The sequence below is a fragment of the Mus musculus genome, chromosome 17, assembly GCF_000001635.26.
Source record: "Mus musculus strain C57BL/6J chromosome 17, GRCm38.p6 C57BL/6J".
Lineage (NCBI taxonomy): Eukaryota > Metazoa > Chordata > Mammalia > Rodentia > Muridae > Mus > Mus musculus.
In genome coordinates, this window is record NC_000083.6 from 23,824,212 (window position 1) to 23,845,898 (window position 21,687).

At 49.4% G+C, this 21,687-nt stretch overlaps 4 protein-coding genes across 27 annotated transcripts in view; 1 reads left to right on the forward strand and 3 right to left on the reverse strand.

The window, feature by feature from the left end:
• The window catches only part of Srrm2 (serine/arginine repetitive matrix 2), a 34,215-nt gene extending 33,685 nt beyond the window's left edge, over positions 1-530 (forward strand). For 16 of the 18 annotated variants that reach the window (XM_017317709.2, XM_006525079.4, XM_017317713.2 and 13 more), the window contains one exon: positions 5-530. Coding sequence is in view for 6 of the 18 variants with exons in the window: in XM_006525078.4 (XP_006525141.1) it covers positions 5-14 (10 nt within the window). In the remaining 12 variants the exon portion in view is untranslated. The remainder of the gene's footprint in view (positions 1-4) is intronic. The other 2 variants (XM_006525077.4, XM_030250128.1) reach the window with 1 other exon arrangement.
• Positions 529-4,898, reverse strand: Elob (elongin B). The gene is made up of 4 exons (NM_026305.2): positions 4,872-4,898; positions 4,633-4,767; positions 3,257-3,362; positions 529-768 (listed from the first exon to the last, which is right to left on the reverse strand). The coding sequence occupies exons 1-4, from the start codon at positions 4,872-4,874 to the stop codon at positions 656-658; spliced, it is 357 nt and encodes a 118-aa protein (NP_080581.1). The 5' UTR covers positions 4,875-4,898; the 3' UTR covers positions 529-655.
• A 4,228-nt stretch (positions 4,899-9,126) lies between these two features.
• Prss33 (protease, serine 33) lies at positions 9,127-12,482 on the reverse strand. 4 transcript variants are annotated; one of them, XM_017317516.1, is made up of 7 exons: positions 11,832-12,482; positions 11,466-11,556; positions 11,065-11,088; positions 10,787-10,949; positions 10,386-10,657; positions 9,980-10,149; positions 9,127-9,812 (listed from the first exon to the last, which is right to left on the reverse strand). In XM_017317516.1, exons 1-7 carry the CDS (start codon positions 11,976-11,978, stop codon positions 9,654-9,656), a joined length of 1,026 nt encoding a protein of 341 aa, XP_017173005.1. In that variant the 5' UTR covers positions 11,979-12,482; the 3' UTR covers positions 9,127-9,653. The 4 variants fall into 4 exon arrangements, with proteins under 4 accessions (XP_017173005.1, XP_017173006.1, XP_006524514.1 ...); XM_017317517.1 differs by lacking the exon at positions 10,787-10,949 and adding an exon at positions 11,311-11,386; XM_006524451.2 differs by having other exon boundaries at positions 11,311-11,915.
• A 91-nt stretch (positions 12,483-12,573) lies between these two features.
• Positions 12,574-20,008, reverse strand: Prss41 (protease, serine 41). 4 transcript variants are annotated; one of them, XM_006524911.4, is made up of 8 exons: positions 19,866-20,008; positions 19,746-19,772; positions 19,628-19,660; positions 19,231-19,399; positions 18,989-19,132; positions 18,034-18,314; positions 13,280-13,437; positions 12,574-12,937 (listed from the first exon to the last, which is right to left on the reverse strand). In XM_006524911.4, exons 1-8 carry the CDS (start codon positions 19,924-19,926, stop codon positions 12,698-12,700), a joined length of 1,113 nt encoding a protein of 370 aa, XP_006524974.1. In that variant the 5' UTR covers positions 19,927-20,008; the 3' UTR covers positions 12,574-12,697. The 4 variants fall into 4 exon arrangements, with proteins under 4 accessions (XP_006524974.1, NP_081920.1, XP_006524976.1 ...); NM_027644.1 differs by lacking the exon at positions 18,989-19,132 and having other exon boundaries at positions 19,866-19,945; XM_011246604.2 differs by lacking the exon at positions 12,574-12,937 and having other exon boundaries at positions 13,349-13,437; positions 18,221-18,314.
• Positions 20,009-21,687: the final 1,679 nt, after the last annotated feature.

Sequence of the window (21,687 nt, forward strand, 5' to 3'; positions counted from 1 at the left end):
CCAGGTCTCCATAATCTGGATTCCACTACACCTCATACTCTGGAGACATGAGTATTCCTCATTTTTCCCAGAAGAATCATGGAAGGAGTCTTTGTATGCCTTCCCTTGAACCTTGGCAGCATCTTGAGGGGAGAGCGTCCTCTCCCACCCACCCTTTTTTTTTTTTTTTTTTTTTTTGGTTCCTGTGAAATGTTGATCTCTGTGAGTTTTTCCTGGTTCTTGTGTTTTGGGGGTTGGAGTGGGAGGGAGGGAGTCTAGGGAGGGAGGGGCACAGCTCAGGACATCTAGGCCTCAGATTGTGATGATCCAGGGAGTTAGCTCCCTAAATTCTTGGGTGACTGATGGTTTAACTTGGTAAGTTGTAATCTTTCCTGAAAGAGGAAGGAGCTGAAGTTGGTTGGCCCTGCTGCACCCCCTTACAAGGTTGTGAGGCCCTCTCCCCCCCAACTTTGTTTAAGGCATTTTGGTTTTTTAAAATCTGTACAGTAAAAGCAACTTTTTCTGTCAAATAAAAATGAGAAATGCAGTAATTGGTCTGTAGTCTTTACTTGGGGTTAAGAGTTCTGTGAACAAGAGGGAACAGAAAAGTCAATCAGGTAGACAGCCAAATTTTTTTTATTGGGGAAATGGGTCTCTAGGGGGTAGGCCTAGGCCCTCACTGCACAGCTTGTTCATTGGCACTGCCTCCAGAATCCTGTGGCTTCATCACATCTGGAAGCTCTGGAGGGCTGGAAAAGGGCTCGATGCGGAGAGCTTCGAAGGTGTCATCTGGGGAAGGGGTATAGAAGATTCTCAGCGTTTCCATTCATTGACTTGTATCAACCATCAAGGCCATAACCCTCCCCACCTTGGTTGCCTGACTTGGCAATGGTATGATGACTTCTGTCCTCAGAGGCCTAACTTTGCCTCTGACCCCATTACATGTCATTGATAAAGACCCCCAACCCCCAGCTTTGTGCTTGTCTGGCAAGTATCAACCTCAGAATTCTTTAATCCTGGTTTCCAGTGTCCACAGTCAGTACAAAACATGAACTCCACTTTCTATCTTTTCTCCTGTTTGTGTCCACCTAGAAATTCCTTACCTGGCCCTCAATGCTACTGGTTGGTAAAATTAGTAAGGAAGACGGCAAAGAGCTGGGGTTTGATCAAGAAAGAAGTCAAGGATGTAGATGTGCTTTCTATTAAGAGCAAAGGTTTAGAAACTGACCATCAGCCAAGTGGTGGTGGTCCACGCCTTTAATCTTAGCACTTGGCTGGGCAGCTAAGGTTACACAAACTTCTGGGGGTTGGGGGAGAATGAATTCTCATTCCTGTTACTGGTCTAGTTAAAACGCCATTTGCCAAACCTTCCTAATAGCCTTCAGCCTTCAGTATGGACATTTGAGTGGCAGCAGCAGTGAAAGCAACCTAATTAGGTCCAGAAACCTAATGCTGTCAGCTGCTTCCAGAAGTGCTTCTGCAAATCCTGCCATTAACACATTCCATTGGCCTGAGGGGTAATAAAGCCTCTGGTCCAGTCTTGCCCATATCTAATGCCATATCAGGAGTTGTGTGCCCTTAGCTTTGACATAACAACCTAACTTAGCTTACGCAGACAAGCTGTATTTTAGCCACAGGAACCCACGCAAAAGGGGATCTATCTGGCCCGTGTATCTTCACCAGCCCTATAAGTGCCTCATTGCTGACTCACAGGCTACTAGTTACCTTGGAGCAGATACCTCCCAGGATATTTATCGTGATAAAAGGATATTTGCAGCAAGCCCTTGGGGGGGGGGGGGCTATGGAGATGGAAATTCCAGGCTGGGTGGGGCAGGGACAATCGGCTATGCATAAGGATATATAGCTTGGTGAGCTGAGGTTTACTTTACAAAAACTAAAAAGGATAATTTACACTTCTATTTCTTTTCCCATCTTAGCCTCTTTCTAGAGTATGTATATGGGCTTTCATGTATGTATGTATGTGTGCCAATGAAGGCCAAAGGCACTGATTTTCTGGAACCGAAATGAACAGTTGTAAACTACCATGTGGGTACTGGGAACTGAACCCAGGTCCCCTGCAAGAGCCAGTATTCTTAATTGCTGAGCCATTTTTCTACATTTTATTCCCCATATACACAGTCCTTGGGGTTCACAGCTGTGAAAACAAGTCCGAGGACCATCCCTCTTTAAAATCTCAGAGGCAAATAATAAAATTATTAAATCTCTACCTGCCTCTCATTGCCTAGCTGTCCTGGAACTCCCTGTAGACCAGGCTGGCCTCAGCATAGGATTAAAGGCATGCACCATAGGTATAACATGATCTAACTTTCCCAAATCACTTGCTTCACTTGTCGTGTCTATCTGGCACAATCTGTCGGGGTGTGGTAGCACACACCTTTAGTCCCAGCACTCGGCAGGCGGATTTCTGAGTTCGAGACCAGCCTGGTCTACAGAGTGAGTTCCAGGACAGCCAGGGCTATAACAGAGAAACCTTGTCTCAAAAAAACAAAAACAAACAAACCCCAAACAAACAAAAAAGGTGATTTGCTAAATCTGGCATGGTATCTGTTCCAGCCAAGTAAGTGCATTATAGTCTGCCTGTCATCTATAGCACTTCATTGTCCTAGTTTCAAAATCTGCAAAGTGAAGACAATGGCCTCACAAGGCTACTATGAAAAAATTAGGCGGAGCTGGGTTCAGTGGGGAATATCTTTAATCCCAGCACTTGAGAGGCAGAGCAAATTACAGGTCAGCCAGGACTAAACTCTGGGTCTAAAAAACAGAAAACCAAACTATATAGATAAACTCTTTCTAGAAAACAAACAAAAAGATCAGGTGGAATAAGGCCATGGACTCAATAAATCCTGTTAAAAATGTGGGTGGTACCAGGAACCTACAAGTTACCTTTAATTTCCACACCTCTTGTTTATGTTTCAAGTTTTAAAAATTATGTGTATGGGCCCTTTGCATGTAAGTCTGCTCCAAGTACATGCCTGGTGCTCAAGAACACTAAAGAAGGCTTCAGTCCCCTGATGTACAATTACACTTCTGACCTAGAATGGAACCCAACTCCTCTGGAAGAGCTACCCTTAAATTGCTGAGCTATGTCTCCAGTCCCTATGCTTTGTTTTTTAACAAGGAAACAAATACTTCATGATCTTTGTGGACTGAAAAGGTATTCCCTAAAAGCTCAGAGGAGCAGTATAGGCTTCCAAAGTTGTTGTTCTTTGGATGTTACCAGATGCTAGCTACCATCCATCCAGGTTAGCCATCTTACCTGCTCGGAAGGCCAGGCCCACTGTGGCTGGGGCCTGTGGCCGTGCTGTCTGGCTAGTGAAGCCACACTCGCCCAGAGTTTTGCCATCATCAAGGAGCTGGTCATCCTGAAGAGAGAAGCAGGGTTTAGGGAGAGGTCCTAAGGTCCCAAAGACAGCCAACTTAGGTGAGGAACTTAGGAAGAGGCATCCCTAAGTATAAAACACATATTCCAGGACTATATCCAAGAATTTCCAGCTCTGACTGCACTGATGGCTTACAGCAGCTAAAAGCTCTGGCAGAGACTTCCAAGGGCATTTTCTAGCACCCATATAGATTGGTTCACAATTCCACTTCCATGAGATCTGATCCCTTTGGCCTCCAGAGCACCTGAGCACCTGGACTGTATGAGAGCAGGTATCACACACACAAAAATAAAACTCACAGGCCTCTGAATTCTGGCTTTTCCAAGCTCTCTAGATATATCTAATTCAAAAGGTAGTTGGAATTTTTTTTTTTTTTGAGAAAATATCTCAAACAGTATTTTGTTCTTGAAATTCTGATCCTCCTACATCTAGCTCCCAAACAGGATTATTGCCCAGTTTTTTCCGCCTGGTGATCTAACCTAGGCTTTCATACAGGTTATGTTAACACTAAACACAGCTGCACCCCTGAGTCCTATCAAGTTTTTCTCTCCACTCCCCACCTTTCTTTTAAAAATCAACCTTAACCTTAAAACGGGAATTATGAGGAGCATAGAAAGCAGCACTAAAAACACTATGTGGTTCCTAGACCAGCAGAGGGTCTTTCAAGAAAAAGATCAGTGGGTATCAGTGAGAAAAGCCCTTTAGAGACATGAATCCAGGCTCTAATCTGGAGTTACAGCTGGAATTAGCTCAATGTATTTAGATTACTGGCACGCTTCTGGGAAGCCTGACTCGGGATTGGGGCATGAGGACCCAACTCCGCAGGCTAGCTTATTCAAAACTGGAGCTGGCTTCTGGAGGTGAGCTTGAATGCCAAGTGTTTCTAGAACATCAGAAGACTGGCGAGGGTAAACACTGGCTGGGTGAATCACTGGTGGGATCTTGACCTATCTTCTAAACAACACTTGCATTCCTCGAGTTCCACCCCACCCTGTGACAGTGGGATTCCGGTGGGCTCCCGACAGGCCGAAGGTGGCTAGCCAGGAACAAACCCTGGCTCTGCCACGACCTTCGGCTGCGTAAGATTATCGAGGCCTCGGTTTCCCCAACCGCTGAGCAAGACGGCCTGGCAGGGCGGGGCGGCTGCCGGGAGACCTGATGCTGCCGGCTCTTCAGCACGATCAAGAGACCTCCTTGTTAAGTGTCCTGTCTGGACCCCCGCGCGCGCAACCGCCACGCCCGCTCGTCGCACCTTGTAAAGCCGCTGCTCCTCTGGCGGCCGCTTGAGGATGCCCTCGACGATGCGCTTCAGTTCGAACACGGTGCTCGACTCCTTGGCGTCCGTAAAGATGGTGGTCTTGTGGCGCCGGATCATGAGAAACACGTCCTGAGGACGGCGGGCCCGCGTCAGCGCTAGCCCGCGGCCCCCGGCGTGGCCCCGGAGCCCCCGCCGCCCCCGGCCCCGCGCCCCTCCCCCCCGCGCCCGCTCACCATCCCGGCGGCTGCTTCTGGCTCGACGCGCCGGCGCGGCCGCGCTCCGCCCCTTCCCGGCAGCCCAAGCGCGACCCAGCGTGCTCTGCGCGGCCCCGCCCGCCCCGCCCCCTATCCTGCAGCCCCTCCCACGCCGTTGCGGCCATCTTAAGCGATCCGGAAGCCACTTCCTGTGCTTGGCCGCCATCTCGGTGTCTGGGTTATAGGTGGTTATATATTGAGCCCGTCTCGGATCCGTGGTGCAAGCTGGGCTTGCTTTGGGGCGTAGAGAGTGAGTCACGGAGAGCTACTCATGCATATCTGCCATGAACAATTTTATATGAGTGTTTTATCTGCATTTATGCCTATGCAACTGTTACATGCAATGCTTGGGAAGGCCAGAAGAGGGCCGTCGGGTCCTCTGGTCGTGTGGGGTGCAGGAAATCGAACCTAGCTAACTCCTCGAAGAACAGCCAGTCCTCATAATCATCGAGCCATCTCTCCAGCCCACGTTTATTTATGGGTCAAGCTCTTGCAGGGAATGTGAGGGGTAACTTTACAGCCATTTTGAGACGATGTACAATTTTGGATCTAAGATCACCACTGTGTATTCTCCTCATCCAGCTCTAGGCTTGGGTCTAAGGGTTTGTTAAATCCAATTCAGCCATGCTTTGTGGCCTCTTAGGAGCTAGAGAAACTATTGCTCTTCGAGACTTCTGCTGTAGTTATTAGGGTCCACTCTAGCTAGACTTGGCCACCTGGTCCCAGTACACCAACTAAAAAGTGTTAATAGTGAAAAGCATTGATAGGTTTACTTAATGTGGCCATAAGAAGAGGTCCAGTGACTTTCCCAAGTCGACTGTGGAGTTTGTTTAAACTGAAATGGAACAAATGAGTAGTGTTAGGCAAGGTATGGCCCATCATTTGACTGTCCTACAAGATGGCCTGATGAGCTGTGACATCTGTTTCAGGTCAAACCCTTCCTTATTCCAACATGAGATTCCTGGGGAAATCCTGATTACTTGGAGACCATTGTTTTTAACAGCCTTGAGAAGGCTAGGCTGACTTCACGACAGACTTCAAATTGGCAGTTAAGGACACTAGGCCTAAAAACTGGGCAAGTCCAGGGAAGTCAATTGATGATTTAAAAAAACAAAACAAAACAAAACCCTAGGCTCCAGCCTTCATGTCCAGGTAATGGACTGTCCCAACTACCTCGTCTGATGCAAGGACAGTGGGTCAGCAGCAGTTTCCAGACATCCTCAGCTACTTAGTAACAGTTCCCAGACCTCCCCAGCAAGTTTCTAGTCCCCACACCATGTTAATAGAATTCTGTAGAGATGTGCACAACAGATTAACATAGAGGTCACCTACACTGGAATTCTCTAATGTGCTTTAAATCAGGCCTGAAAGCTCACTTGGGTGTCTCTATCTTGGTAATAGGAGACCCCAGCATGCTGGACTTGTGCAGCTTAAAACATTCTTTGCATTTACATACTATTTGAGTCTGGGGTATCATTCTTTGGAGAATCATGTATCCTTACAGACTGATAGTCAAAGAGGGGTGGGGAACAAAAGGACAGTGGCTCTTTGGATTATCTTCATTCCTTTTACTATCTCTGGTACATTTCCTGGGACTGAAGAAGACAGGATATTGTCCTCTCCCTCCAGGAACCTGGGTCAACAGCTCACCTTCCGTCCTAGATTCAGTTCCCAGAAAGGTCTGTAGGCTTGATTTTTCAGACCCTTCGAACACTGATTTGTGCCATCCTAAATTATAAGACCAAAGGCCCTCTCAGCTTCTCTGCCAGTGGTGGGCAACCATCAGAGTTTCAGACAAGGCTAATGGGTGGCCCTAAGTTGTAGGATCTGGGAGAATTGTCTGTCTGAGCTTGTTAGGGAAATAGGAACAAAGTGCTAACTAGCTCTGTTTGGAGCAAGTTTTCCTGATACTCTTAAGCCAGGCTGGCCTTGAACTCAGTAGCCACCATACCTACCTAGAGTGAGCTTTCCTCATTTTAATCATATTACAATACTAAATTCTCTGCTAGAGACATTCCCACCCTATTTAAACATTTTTATTTTTAATTATATGTTTGTGTGGGGTCTGTACATGTGAGTGTCGTGCCTGGGAGGCCAGGGGTTCCCTGTAGCTGGAGTTACAGGTGGTTGTGGACTGACGGCCATGGGTGGTAGGAATTGAACTCAGGTCCTCTGCAGAGCAGTATGTACTGTTTTAACCAATGGGTTCCTACTTAATTATTTTGGTGGCCTGGGCTGGCCTTGAGGTCTCAATTTTTCTACTGCCAACCTCCTGACTGAGTGCTAGGATCATAGGTATATACCACAATTTCCTGTTTTTTTTTTTTTTTTTTTTTTTGTTGTGTGGGTTTTTTTTTGTTTTTTTTTTTTTTGAGACAAGATCTCACTATGTAGTCCTGGCTGACTTGGAACTCCCCATATAGTATAAACTGGCCTTGAGTTTTCAAGATGTACAGAAATTTTTTCCCCACCCATTCTATGTTTTAAACCTGCATTGGGACTGAAAAGATGCTTGGGACCCCACAATCACAGAAATGACTGTTCTTATAGAGTTAGTTCCCAGTGTTCGCAGCAGATGGCTAACAACTGCTTGCAACTTCAGCTGGAGGGGATGTGACAGTGCTGGCTTCTGTGGGCACCTGCACTCATGTGCACAGAGATAGAGGCACACTTGGACACATAATTACAAAGAACACCAGGAGCACAGCTTTAATCTCAGTACTTGGGAGGCAGGGGGAGTTGAGTCTCTCTCTGTGAGTTCAAGGCTAGCCTGGTCTACATAGTTCCAGGCCAGCTAAGGTGACAAAGTAAGACATTGTCTCAAAGTTTTTTTCTTTCAAAAAGTGCCGCGGTGAGGCATGATATCAGACTGTCCATATGCAAGAACGCATCTTTTCCTGTGATGGCAAGTCTTTCTGATGTTAACTTTGGTGAGTCTTCCAATAAATTCCTCTTTCTCTTTTTTTCTGTGAGACTGTCTGTCTAAGGGAAGCTCTCTAGGGCTCTCATCTGCTATAAGCAATCAAGGTCACTCATTTCCTGGCTTGATTCACTTACTATGTGAACCCACCATGCTGCTGCCCTGGCTCGCATTAGCCTCGTGCCTGACTTGCTCCTGAGGTGACCCTGCAGCTCCGGGCAGTTAACCTCCTCCAGGCCTAATTTTCCTTAATGAGTGACTGGGGGCTGGTGAGACAATCTACAAAAGGGCTAAGAAGGCCGACAAAGTGGAGAAAACAATGGGACACCCTGAAAAGCAGGCTGTTTAGGAATGAACCCCGGGCTACACCCTGCCAGCTGTGACTAGACTCAGGTGTGAATTTGGGCACCACTTTTCTCACTTGGCAAATAGGAAAACCAAGTCTTTAATGAAGTGGTACAGTGATCCTACTCCATCGCCTCATTCAAGCACATATCACACGAGCTGTGGTGTTGTTAACTGATCCTAGTCTCTGCTTCTAGAATCTCTTTGGCTACCTGGTCAGTCATACCTAAGAATTACTGGGCTGTCTGTCCCGAGGTAGTTCTCTTTCAGGGTTTCCTCATGCAATACCCTATTGCTTGACTGGCCCAGGCAAGGATGACGGCAGTGGTAGGTAACGGACAGGGCATGAGCTTACAGTAACAACAGTAACAACACTTACAGTAACAACATGAGCAGTCAGGATTTTCTCTGCAGGAGCTCCAGGGTCCTGCCGTAGGTGTGCACACGGCCATGTGTAGGTTGCCCTGCAATAGTTATGCACTTCCCTGAGCACTCGCATCCCTTATCACCCCACCTGGGCTTGTTCTATGATTCAGTGGACTATTCTCAGTCTTGGGCAGGAATAGCAGCCCCAAGCTCTGCTCCTACACGGCTTCTTCCTTGGGGCCAGTGAGCATCTAGTACAGTCCACTGGATTCCAAACACTTAGGATGAGGCAGAAGAAGAGGAAGCTGGGAAGAGTCAGACATGCTCAGGTCTTTGGTCCTTCTCCACCACATTTCTGCTGCCTCATTGCTCAGCTCCTGAGAGAAGGCTTTGATATTCCCTGGGTCCCACATGGTTTCTGTTCTCTCGGACACTCTAGGAGTTCACCTCTCTCCATCGATAGTAGTAGTACTGGGCTTCCTCAGCCTGGGACGTGACATACAGACTACTAGCCTATTTGCCCTCTAGTGTGTCTCCATCACAATTAGGTAAAGTCTATATGTAGATTAGATTTTATGGCCATGCAACAAATTGCCACAAAGGTAGCAGCTTAAAACAACATACATTTATTAAATCGAAAAATCTGTGGATCAAAAGCTCAGGCAGCTCAGTTGCGTCCTCTGTTGAGGGCTTTACCAGCATGAAGCTAAGGGATTAGAAGATGGGGGAATTGTATCCAGACTCCAGGGTGTTGGAGGTTCCTGGTGGCCACAGACTTCTCTCCCCCTGCTGGCTGTCAGTGCCTTGTGGTTCCTCAGTGTCTGGCCCCTCAACCTTCAAAGTCAGCAAAGGAGATTCTCCTTGGTGTAGAGTTCCTCTTATACTTTAAATCTGTCTGACTTCCTCCAGGATGCAAAGGGCATACAGGCCAGATGAGCCAAAAGGAGAGAGCAGAGTGTAAGTGCAGGGGACTCACAGAAGATCCCTGAGTGATAGAAGATGGGCCTGAAGGAGGAGAGGAGGGAAGGGGGTAGGCAGATGGACTCTTAGCATCTCAGCTTCATGTGAGAAAGAGGGGAATGTGGGATGGACCAGGAAGCTCCAGATTCACATTTTCAGACCCACCAGCATCAGAGGCTCAGGCGAGCCTGGATCCAGGGACTATACTTGGCCACATTGGTATAGACACCTGGACGGTTGGGCAGGGCACAGCCCTTGCCCCAGCTCACCACACCCACCAGGACCCAGTGGCCAGACTCCATACAGGTCAGGGGTCCTCCAGAGTCACCCTGCGGGAAAGAGGTGAGCTTAGGTCATGGCTCTCTTTCAAGGCCACTTTCCTAAGCCCAGTTCCCTGGGGTAGTTGGTTGGGGGTCTGCAACCCCCTCAGTCCTGGATTTTAGGGAGGTAAGTGGCTGGGGAACCAATTCCAGAGGGAGAGGGTTAGCAGACACACCTGGCAGGCATCCTTGTGGCCTCTGCGGTAGCCAGCACACAAGTTCCCTGGTAGCACTATGCGTTCACCCTGGGGCACGTTGGCACCCACGTGGTAGAGGCGGTCACAGGCTCGGGAGTCCAGCAGCGGCACCCTCACTCCTTGCAAGGGTCTCCCCTTTGGGAGTGGTACTGAGGGAAGAGGGACAGATCTGAGAATCAGGAGACAGGACAGCTTGAAGTGGGGCTTGATGGGAAAAGATGAACGGGAGGGTCTGATTTGCAACCCAGGATTCCTTGAATCTGATAAAAGGAATGTTTGCGCTCTGGATTTCACACTGGGACTGTGAAAGACCAGGATTCAAAGTCAAATGGAGGAGAAAGGGATGTCGGGTGCCCCCATAACCTGACCTGACTATATGCTTTACCTCCTGGGCTGAGGCTACCCCAGCCAGTGACCCAGCATGGAGACCCTGGTGGTGGATGGGACCCTGGTGCAGGCAGGCAGACAGGCTGGATGCGGGTGCTCAGGGACACTGGGTGACGCAGCTGCAGCAGTGCCAGGTCACCACGGGCCTCGTCCTCAGAGTAGTCAGGAGGCAGCAGCACCCGCAGCACAGGAACCAAGAGCTCGTGGGATGACCTGACGTCCAGACTCAGTGCTCCCAGGAGCACACTGTACTCTGACGGCCATACCCGTCTGCAGAACAGACAGGGCGGCTGCTGACACTACCTGGACCATGGGCCTGTCAGGAGCCGGCACTGCCCGCCCCTCCCTGGCAGCACTCCCCTGTCTTTCCTGGAGCTGGAACAGTGAGCAAGCACTGACCTAGGGAAACAGTGACCTGCCGTCAACACCCACTGGGGTGCAATGAGTGACCCTCCGCACACATGGGCTCCACGGTGCTGAATGCTTGTTTGCCACGGCCACTCTCCATCCTGAGCATCCCGGCCCCCAACGATCCGGCTGGACATGCGGGGCTGCCCACAAGCTGTGACAGGACAAGAGGGCACTGAGGCTCGGCTGGGACTTGGAGTCTGGGACGTAAGCATAGGAAGAGGGGACAGGGCCGAGCTGAGGAGGAAGTGGTTCACAACCTTTCTTACCTGCACACTCCTGCATCCTGGTTCCTGCAGGGGGGAGCAGGTAAGGGACTAAATTAGGGATTAGATGCCAGGTAACAGAGTCCGGGTCAGCAATGAGATTAGGTGGAAGGTGGAACATATTGGTTACACTGACCTCATGCCAAGCTTCTGTGCCATTGGTCACCTCCATCACCCTCCCCAGAGCACTGGGAGGTGGGAGGTGGGTCTTAGGCACTACATACATACAGCACACTAAAACGTACTCACATTCGGAGAGACCAAGGACAGTGCCAGAGAGTCTGTGCCTCAGGAAGAAAGATGGCCCACAATGCTCTAGAGGCACCTGGCTCCGGGAGAGGTGAGGTGAGCAACCTGTAGTTAAGGTCTCTGTGGAAGCACCCCTAACCCTCGCCCCCACTCACCTAACACCAACAGGAGCAGGATCTGGAGGTGGGAAGCACCCCTCATTGTATCTTCAGAACTGGCCTGGGTGCAGGTAGCTTGGTCTCTCGTCTGGAAGTGGCAGGGAGCAGAGAGGAGCAGTCTAGTCTAGGGAGCATGTCCTACCCAACCCTGTACCTCAGCGGCTGTTCTCTCTGCTTAGTCCTGGTCCTGTCCCTGAAGCCCAGACTCTATACCTCTACCTGTGACTTAGACTCCATGTGACAAACTCTGACAAAGCACACCCAGCCTCAGATCTGGGCACCTTAGGCCTCAGTAGGAGCCCTGGAGCTTCACCCTCTGGTCCCCATCTTTCATTCTCTAGCACCCTTGGGTCCAGCTCTCACCCTTGAAGCCTGGTGTTCTCTCTGATGGGGCCAGGGGAGGTCCTGGGGGCTTAAAAGACAGAGGAGGTGGAGGCCCAGGTAATTATCAAGGCCAAGGCGGAGCTGTGGCCTCACCTGAACAGCTTTAAACAAAGATGCTTTGAGCATAACTTAAGAGGTGCAGGAAAAGGACACCAGGTGCTGAGAAGCTGGGTGGGGAGGAGGCTGGGGGAGCTGCGGTTAGGCCAGGAAGCTCCAGAAGATCCTTGGCAGCTCATCTCTAAACCCGATCCTGCTGCCTTGTGAAACCAGCTGCTGGGGCTCTGAGCTCTATTGTTCCGAGCAGTAATCCCAGCTCAGCCACAGCAGCTGATCTCACATGGAAACCCAGACTCCAGACCCACACTCTAGATCCTAGGCCTGCAGCCGACTGCACACGGAACGCAACCTGGCCAGTCCCTTCTGGATTTTAAGTCAGTATGAGCACGGAGTGAAGAGTGACCAATTTCAAATTGCCACAACACCTTGGCTACAAGCAGCACTATGCACTATCAGGGGAATGGTGTACTCTTTGGTTTGGGTTATCCTGAAATTCTGCCCTGCATCTAGCCAGGGATCTGGGGCTCCTGTCCAAACTCCGCTGTCACTGACAGTGAGCTGTCTGCAACCAAAGCCTAGACTAGCTATCATGGGCCCTGGGCTGGACCATTCAGGGTGAACACAGGGAAGTCACAAGGTATCCATAATGCTGCAGAGTGCCAGCTCAGATATGCACAATGAGTTTATTGGCAAAGAAGACAAGACAAGAGCCTGGTGAAGCAAGCTATCCCTACAGTATATGGACTGTCCTGGGGCTGCAGAGAGTGCAAAGCTGCAGCCTCATGAGCTCAGGTGGGCCTCAGGAGCCAGGGAGCCTGAAGCAGAGTGATAGACAGCAGTGGCAGGGCCAGATCACGCCTGACTGCACCATTGAGGATCATCATGGTCTCGATCCAGTTGTAATAATGGCTGACGTTGGTGTAGATGCCAGGCAGGTTGGGTCGCCCACAGCCTATTCCCCAGCTCACAATTCCGATCTGATACCAGAGACCATCCATGTTGCAGACCAAGGGTCCTCCTGAGTCACCCTGAGGAGGAGCAAGGGTGAGCCTGATAACTTGGTGGGTGGGGTTGGGGAAGGGAACACCGTGGGGTAGAAGGCTTCATGAGGTCTTCCCCTGGCAGCCACAGAGCCTCAGGCTCTTCATCAGGAAAGTAGGGCCATGTTTTCCACCTCTGAGGGTTTCAGGGATGATGGAGAAAACTATCATGAGAGGGAAATGGGAAGTAGGTTTATAGGCTGGGTAATTAAAGGCTATAAATGATTTCTCACAGATGAAGCAAAAGCATGCTGATGGCAGACCTGGAGCGAGCTCTCCAGCCTGAAGTGAAGGAGAGGGGGGCTTCCTCAGAGGGGCAGGCAGACTCACACTGCAGGTGTCTGCGCTCCCATCCTCAGCGCCAGCACAGAACACATCCTTGGTGATCAAGTGGTGTAGGGAGAAAATCTCGAACAGCTCCTGGCACCTGCTGTTGTTTAGGATGCTGACCTGTACTTCTCGAAGGTGATAGGGCGGTGGCAGAGGCTCTGGGGGTAGGAAGATACAGAGCACAGTATTGAGGTCTCCTCTACTCTTTTTTTTAAAGATTTATTTATTATTATATGTAAGTACACTGTAGCTGTCTTCAGACACACCAGAAGAGGGAGTCAGATCTTGTTACGGATGGTTGTGAGCCACCATGTGGTTGCTGGGATTTGAACTCTGGACCTTCGGAAGAGCAGTCGGGTGCTCTTACCCACTGAGCCATCTCACCAGACCTCCTCTACTCTTAAGGGCAAGAGTACACCTCTTACATAAGGGTGGTGTCCCCTGCTGATCACCCCACACCACGGACAGTCCAGTATGACAGAAAGAACCAGCGTGGAGGTAAGTGTTGAAGTTCCCTGAGTGCCCCAGTTCCTCCATGTCTGCTCTGGAAGGGCTAGCCCCTGAGTGTGGCAGTGGAGGGAGACCTTTGCTGGAGCATAGGCGGGAGGGGTTGGGGTGCTGAGATAGTTTGGGCACACAGGATCCCAAGATGGAGACTCCCGAGTTCACCAGCTTGGAGGTGCATGCCTGAACTCTCAGCATGGAGGTGACAGGACTGTGAGTTTGAGGACAGCCTAGACTACAAAGAAAAACATAGTCTTTAAAATGCTCTCAGGGTTGGGACTGGAAAACTGATAAGAGCACTTACTGCCCTTGCAAAGGACCCAGGTTTAGTCCCCAGAACCCACATGAAGACTCACAGTTGTCTGTAACTATTTCCATTGGTCTGGTGTTTCTTCTGATATGATGTGCACGTGCACGCATACATGCACGCGCGCGCGCGCGCGCGCGCGCGCGCACACACACACACACACACACACACAGGCACTTGGGTACACACACACCCTCACTCAGGTGAGCACACATATGCACACATGTGCACACACACACACATACCCAGGTATATACACACACAAAATAAAATAAGATGAAATTCAAGAAATATTGCCAGGGCCAATAGGATGTTTATAAACATGTTTATGTTTATGATTACACTGTCACTCTCTTCAGACACACCAGAAGAGGGCATCGGATCCCATTGCAGATGGTTATGAGCCACCATGAGGTTGCTGCAACTTGAACTCAGGACCTCTGGAAGAGCAGCCAGTGCTCTTAACCGCTGAGCCATCTCTCCAGCCCTACCCATCATGCCTATCATGTATATTACAATATTGTAACCCAGCTCTACTTCATAAGAACAGCAGCAAAGACAAAAACCAAAAGGACAACAAGGGAATCTGGATGAGAGCTGTACACCAACGAATTAGATAGCTTGCCTGCCAAGGTGGCACAGAAAAATCCCAGGAATCTCATACACTGTTAAACAGACTCAAGATAGAGCCACAATAAACAAAGAGATAAAATCAGCCATCAAGGTTTCCCAACCAAGGAGAAGTGCCTGGGTGTGTCACTGTTAAATTCTATCAATGTGTAAAGAAAAAAGATCTGGGATCCTTCCTGTACTCTCCCTAACTACAGGCCAGAGAAACACTTCCTGATTTACACACTTGGCCAGTGAGACCCAAGGGCTGAAGCTAGACAAACATAAAAGCCAAAAGAAACCCAAAACTCAGCTAGGCATGGTGGCACACGCCTTTAATCCCAACACTCGGGAGGCAGAGGCAGGCGGATTTCTGAGTTCGAGGCCAGCCTGGTCTACAAAGTGAGCTCCAGGACAGCCAGGGCTATACAGAGAAACCCTGTCTCAAAAAAAAAAAAAAAAAATAGAAACCCAAAACTCGGGACCACTCATAAATATCCTAAAGCCGGGTGGTGGTGCACGCCTTAAATCCTACCCAGTACTAGAGAGGTAGAGGCAGGTGGATCTCTGAGTTTAAGGCCAGCCTGGTCTACATAGTGAGTTCCAGGACACGCAGGGCTATTTAGAGAACCTATCTCAACAAAAAAGAAATAAGTAAGTAATAAAAAAATATCACAGCATGCAGCAATGAGGCCCTCAGCGCAGGAAAGGGCTGTGATCCATGAGCAGCCACAAGGGTCCCACAAGGGTACAGGAGGGTCCTGCATGGGAAATCAGCACAGCAGAGACATGTTAGCAAGAGAAAAGACAGTCTCCATCAGTGCAGAGAAAACATTTGATCAAATGTCTTTCATATAACAAAGCAAAATTTGATAGCCAGGTACGGTGGCGTGGCCTGCGACCCAAGTGCTGGGACTGGGGACAGGAGGGTCTGGCTCACAGGCAGGCAGCCTAGCAATGCTGGTGGGCTCATGGTACAGAGAGACCCTGACTCAAAAACAAAGCAAAACAAAACCAGGGGCTGGAGAGATGGCTCAGCGGTTGGTTAAGAGCCCTGATTGCTCTTCCAGAGGTCCTGAGTTCAATTCTCAGCAACCATATGGTGGCTCACAGACATTTGTAATGGGATCCGGTGCCCTTTTCTGATGTGTCTGAAGATAGCAACAGTGTACTTGCATATATAAAATAAATATATCTTTAAACACAAAACCAAACCAAAGCCAATGTGGGGCCATTGAGATGGCTCATCTGGCAAAGGCATTTACTGCTGAGCCTGATGACCTGGGTTCTATTTCCAGAGCCCACATGGTAACAGGAGAGAACTGGTTCTTGCTACTTGTCCTCCAACCCCCACAAGCATGCTGTCGTATGAATGCACTCCTCCCCCAAATAAGTAAAATTTAAAACTATATGTGTTTTTATATATGCATGTTTTATGTGTGCATAATTTATTTATACATGCATGAAAACTGAGATGAAGAGCATTTGAGGAAGATGCACAAGGTTGACCTCTGACCTCTCTACACATGTGCACACATGCTTGGAATACTCACGGGCCTGGACGTGCACATACACATGAAGATGCACATATTCCCTCCCACCCCACCTCCAAAACCCAAAACTTCCCTGCTCTTTCATAAAAGCACTAAGCCAGCTAGGATCCAAAGGCAACTACCTCCACAAAGCTACATTGTGCTCAATGGTGGAAAAACAAAAAGCTCTTGCTCCAGAGTAATAATGAGGTGGGTACCTCTCCTTTTTGTGCATGATATCCTGGAAGGTCTAGGCAGAGAAATTAGGTAAGAAAGAGAAATAAGGACTGGTGAGACGGCCTAGTGGTCAGAGACATAGCCTGATGGCCCAAGTTCAATCCCCAGGCCACATAATGGAAGAAGAGAACCAACTCCTTTTGTAAATTGTTCTCTCTCTCTCTCTCACACACACACACACCACACATACACACACCACATATATACGCATAACACATATAGCACAAATGCACACACATAATACACACACACATAAAACACATATACACACAACACACATGCCATACAACACATACCAAATACACAACACATGTGCACTCAGAGTAATGAATATCCCCTTTCAGAGGAAGAGTTAAAGGCATCCAAACTGGAAAGGAGAAAGGATGAATCTTTAAGTTGGGCTGGTATGTGAACGAAGCCAGACCCATAGGACCACAAACTGTATTTCACTTATGGGCAGAAAACAATGGTTCCGTGCTCAGAAAGCTGGGTTGTGGTTATCAGGGGCTGTAGGGAGGGACTCATGAGGAGTAAAGGCCGGGTGGGAATGAAGGTCCCTAGTTGAACAGTATTGTCAACACACTAAATGGGGTTGGAGCACACTCTTTGTATGGTTCCTTAATGGTATGTGAAGTACAACTTAGAGAGAAGCAGTTCCCACTACTGCCACAAGGGGCAACATTGAGGACAGTACATTACATTTAAGAATCCCGACCATTTTTCTCTGACTACTTGTGTAGCATTTCCAGAGGCAGCTAAGAGCCTGAAAGCAGGTCTGGGCTGCCAAGGGCTACAGGTCCTAGGGACATGAGGAGATTGAGAGAAATGGCGGAGGGGTATGAAGTTTTCTTGTTTTGTTTTGTGTTTGTTTGTTTTAGACAGCCCAGGCTGGTCTCAAACTTGCTATGGAGTCCAGGATATTGAGCATAGGATTAGACATGAACTCCTGACCTTCCTGGCTTCCCTTCCCAAGGGCTGGTCTTATACCACAATGCCCACTGAGGTTTTTGCTTTTTGTTTTCCAAGACAGGGTTTTTATTTATGTAATCCTGGAACTTGCTCTGTAGACCAGGCTGGCAGGTTTTCTTTTTGAAATGATGAAAATGTTGCACTTAGACAGAGGTGACAGCCTATGACCTCACCACTCTGAACACGCCTGATCTTGAAGGCTAAAGTGTCACCTAGTGAGGACTTAGAGGCATGATAATGGTGACAGTTTCACTGGTGTTAAAATGTGTGATTTCAACACTGCTCATGTTCATACTTTAGGGCTTGTAAATTAAATCAGTGTCAAAGAGACTGTCCTCAGAAGGTCTTAAGCACCCATTCTGGCTGAGGAATGCAAGCCTGGCTGAGTCCCTTCCTGCATCTCTGGCCATTGGCCTACCCCTGCTCCAGAACAGAAGGCAGCTCCATGCAGGTGGGAAGCAATGGGGGTGGGGGCTGAGCAGGAAGGCAGGAGGCTCTTGGAGCTCCAGAGCCAGAGAAGGGTTTCAGGGCCTGCTGTGGCTGAAACAGGGGACAGATAGCACACCCACATGCCCACCCTGCGTTGCTAATCTCACTCAAATCCTCCTGAAGGACTCCCCAGCCGGTCACCCAGCACCTGGGCTGGTGCTGGGACGTAAAGGTGGAAGGCTGCACACAGACAGGCTGGATGTCCTTGTTGTAGGTGACCGAGGAGGCCAGCCTCAGCAGGGCCAGGTCATGGGACTTCAGCTTGTCTTCGGAGTTTACGATGATGTCCTTTACCCTGTACCGTCCAGAATAGGCCTTCCTGTTCCAGTAAGACGGCTTGGATGTAAGCTGCCCAAGCTGGACGGTCCACTTTTCTGGATCAAGGTACCTAGCAGGGAAGATGAAAGTGATCAGGACCCTCAGGAGGACGCTGGCCACCTGAGCCACCGGATCTCTGTGTGAGGTGACACCGTAGCTCTGGTACTATTTACTTGCTGAGACCCCCTTGTAGAAACAAAGCCTAGACATAACCAGATTCCCTTCTCCTGGGACTCTGAGGAGAGAAACAGGAAGACCACAGTCCCCAATGGTCTGGTCACTATTTTTTTTTTTTTCCGAGACAGGCTTTCTCTGTGTAGCCCTGGCTGTCCTGGAACTCACTCTGTAGACCAGGCTGACCTCAAACTCAGAAATTCGCCTGCCTCTGCCTCCCAAGAGCTGGGATTAAAGGCGTGCGCCACCACTGCCTGGTTGGTCTGGTCACTTCTTAAGGGCCTCTCTGAATAGAATTCATATCTGGTATGGGGTTGGGGATGTAACTCAATAGACAGTTTGCTTATCATGAGTGAATCCCTGGGTTTGACCCCCCTCCCCCCCCGAATTGTATAGACTCAGGCATGGAGGTGCACGTTTGTAATCCTAGCATGCCAAGAGGTAGAGGCCAGAGGATCAGAAGTTCAAAGTCATCTTCTGTTAAGTAAAAAGTTCAAGGCACCTCAAAACCAACCAACCAATCAACCAACCAACCAACCAACCAACCAACCAACCAACCAACCAACCAACCTTGGGAACCTCCAAGGGAAGGTGGAATGAGACCTGCGCCTTCCTAATTCGATATGGTAGGGGGCAGTGAGCATAGATGAATAGACCCGAAACAGCATGGGAATGTTTGAATAAAACATCCTGGAAGAATTAGAGTGGCGCCCCCTGCAGGGCCAATGGTAAGGTTTTTGGATTGTAAGCAGCGCTTGGAGCTCAGGATATCAGGAGGCTGTCCCACCCCGCTCCTACCATCCCACACTCACTTTCTAAAGCAGTGTGCAGCAGTGAGCACCCAGCGGCGGCTGAGAAGGCTCCCTCCGCAGCGGTGGGACTTCTTCAAGCGCAGGCTGGCCTGCCACGGCCAGCGCCCTTGCATGGATTCTATCCCGCCCACTATCCGGGACCGAGTGTCATTCCGGCGGCCACAGGGCACTGGGACAGACAAATAAGACACATGGCTGAGCAGCCTAGGAAGGCCCATAGCATCCCTAGGGTACACGTGTATGGGAGGAACTGGGGAGAACCACGCAACCGTACACCCCCCCCCCTTCCTCCAGTATCCTGGGGTTTTGTTGAAGAGGCAGGAGATCAGGAGATGGCGCAGAAACCCTTCACACGTGGTTCACAGACACCCAGCCCTCCACAGAGCCCATCAGTCACTTGAGAGAAGCTTGATGTCTGTGCTCTTGAGATCTGTGGGGGAGGAGTGGAAAAGATGAGGCGACTTCTTTATGCCTGGCCTCGGTAGGTGTTTCTCACAGGGACCACGGTTCCTCACCTGCCGCCTGGCTTTCTTCACGTGACCCTGGGTGGAGATAAGGTGAGCCTCGCGCGGACCTCCGAGTTTCCCATACTCCCCCATGACCCCCAGTCTGGTGAATGAATCTCCTTAGCTCACCAGGCTTCCCCAGCATCACGCACAGCAGCAGCAGCAGCAGCACTGGGCCCTGTATACCCATGGCGGCCTCTCTGAAGTCGGGTGCCCAGCTTTAACGTCCTGCCGCTACAGGCTTAGTGGCGCCCTCTAGGGGACAGGTCAGGGAGTAGGAGCTTTGCTCGGCCACCGTTTCCCGGCTTGACTCCAGAGCGGTCAATTGATGAACCACAGTCATCTTTTTCTTGTCAGAGCCCAGGATTTGGATGTCTTCTCTCTTGTGTACTGACAGCTTTCTGTAGGACCAAGGCCCTGGCCCTCAGCCCGCACTCCTAGGAAAAGCTCATGAGCAGGCCTTAGGGTATGCTGCCTTGTGTTATGTGTGATAGCCTTTTGCTGGATGCACTGAACAAAGGCTGGCCCTATTTGAGGACAGACAGAGCTTAGAGCCCTATAATCTACCTGCTACCATTGCAATGAGCCCTACACACTGTATGGGGATCACCAGACACTCTTACCCTTTGTACAGGAACATGTCAGGGCCTATATAACCATACTGGCTCATCAGTTATTAGCTTTGAATTCACAGCCAGTTGGGTATCCATACCAAAACCCTCTGCCTCCACGACTGATTAGAAGTTCTTATGGAACTCAGAGAATGTAATATGTTCATGGTCAAAGTTTATACAGTAAAGGACACCTATCAAAATCAGACACATGCTTCTAGATTACCTCACCAGCCCAGACTAATGGACAACACTTAGTTCTCTCAGTAAGGACCTTTGTCTCACAGGAAGTTAGCCCAGCACTGAGCAACAACCTGGCCACGAGCACCAGAAGGACCTATTGAGAAGGCTCAGTGGTAAGATGCTTGCTTAACTGCACCAGGGTCCTGGTTTTGGCCTCTATCAATCATTGTATAACTGTGATAGCTAATTTCAGCCCTTAGCTTGGCAGAATCTGGGAAGTCTCGTGGGAAGGCAGTCTCAGTGAGGGACATTCTCTCTATCAGCTTGGCCTGCATGCAGGCCTGTGAGGATGTTCTTAGTTGGACTAACTGAACTGAGAAGACATATTGTCATAGTTTGCTCTGTTGCTGTGATAAATCATGACCAAAAGTAACCTGGTGGATCTTTATGAGTTCATGGCCAGCCTGGTCTACATAATAAGTTCTGGGGCTGTGTAGAGACCTGGCTGGCCTTAAATTCATAAAGATCCACTTACCTCTGGGCTTAAAAGTGTGTACCACCACATGCCAGGCGTGGTGGCACACACCTTTAATCCCAGCACTTGGGAGGCAGAGGCAGGTGGATTTCTGAGTTCAAGGCCAGCCTGGTCTACAAAGTGAGTTCCAGGACAGCCAGGTCTACAGAGAAACCTGTCTCGAAAAACAAAACAAACAAACAAAAAAAGTGTGTACCACCATGCATGGTCTTAATTAATTATTTGTTTATTTATTATTTGTGTTTTTTGTTTGTTTTAAGATTTTCTTTTTTTTACCCTGATATAACTGTCTCTTGTGAGACTACGCCAGGCCCTAGCAAACACAGAAGTGGATGCTCACAGTCAACTATTGGATGGAACACAGGGCCCCCAATGGAGGAGCTAGGGAAAGTACCTAAGGAGCTGAAGGGGTCTGCAACCCTATAGGTGGAACAACAATATGAACTAGCCAGTACCCCGGAGCTTGTGTCTCTAGCTGCATATGTATCAGAAGATGGCCTAGTCAGCCATCATTGGGAAGAGAGGCCCCTTGGTCTTGCAAACTTTATATGCCTCAGTACAGGGGAACACCAGGGCCAAGAAGTGGGAGAGGGTGGGTAGGAAAGTGGGGGGAGGGCCTGGG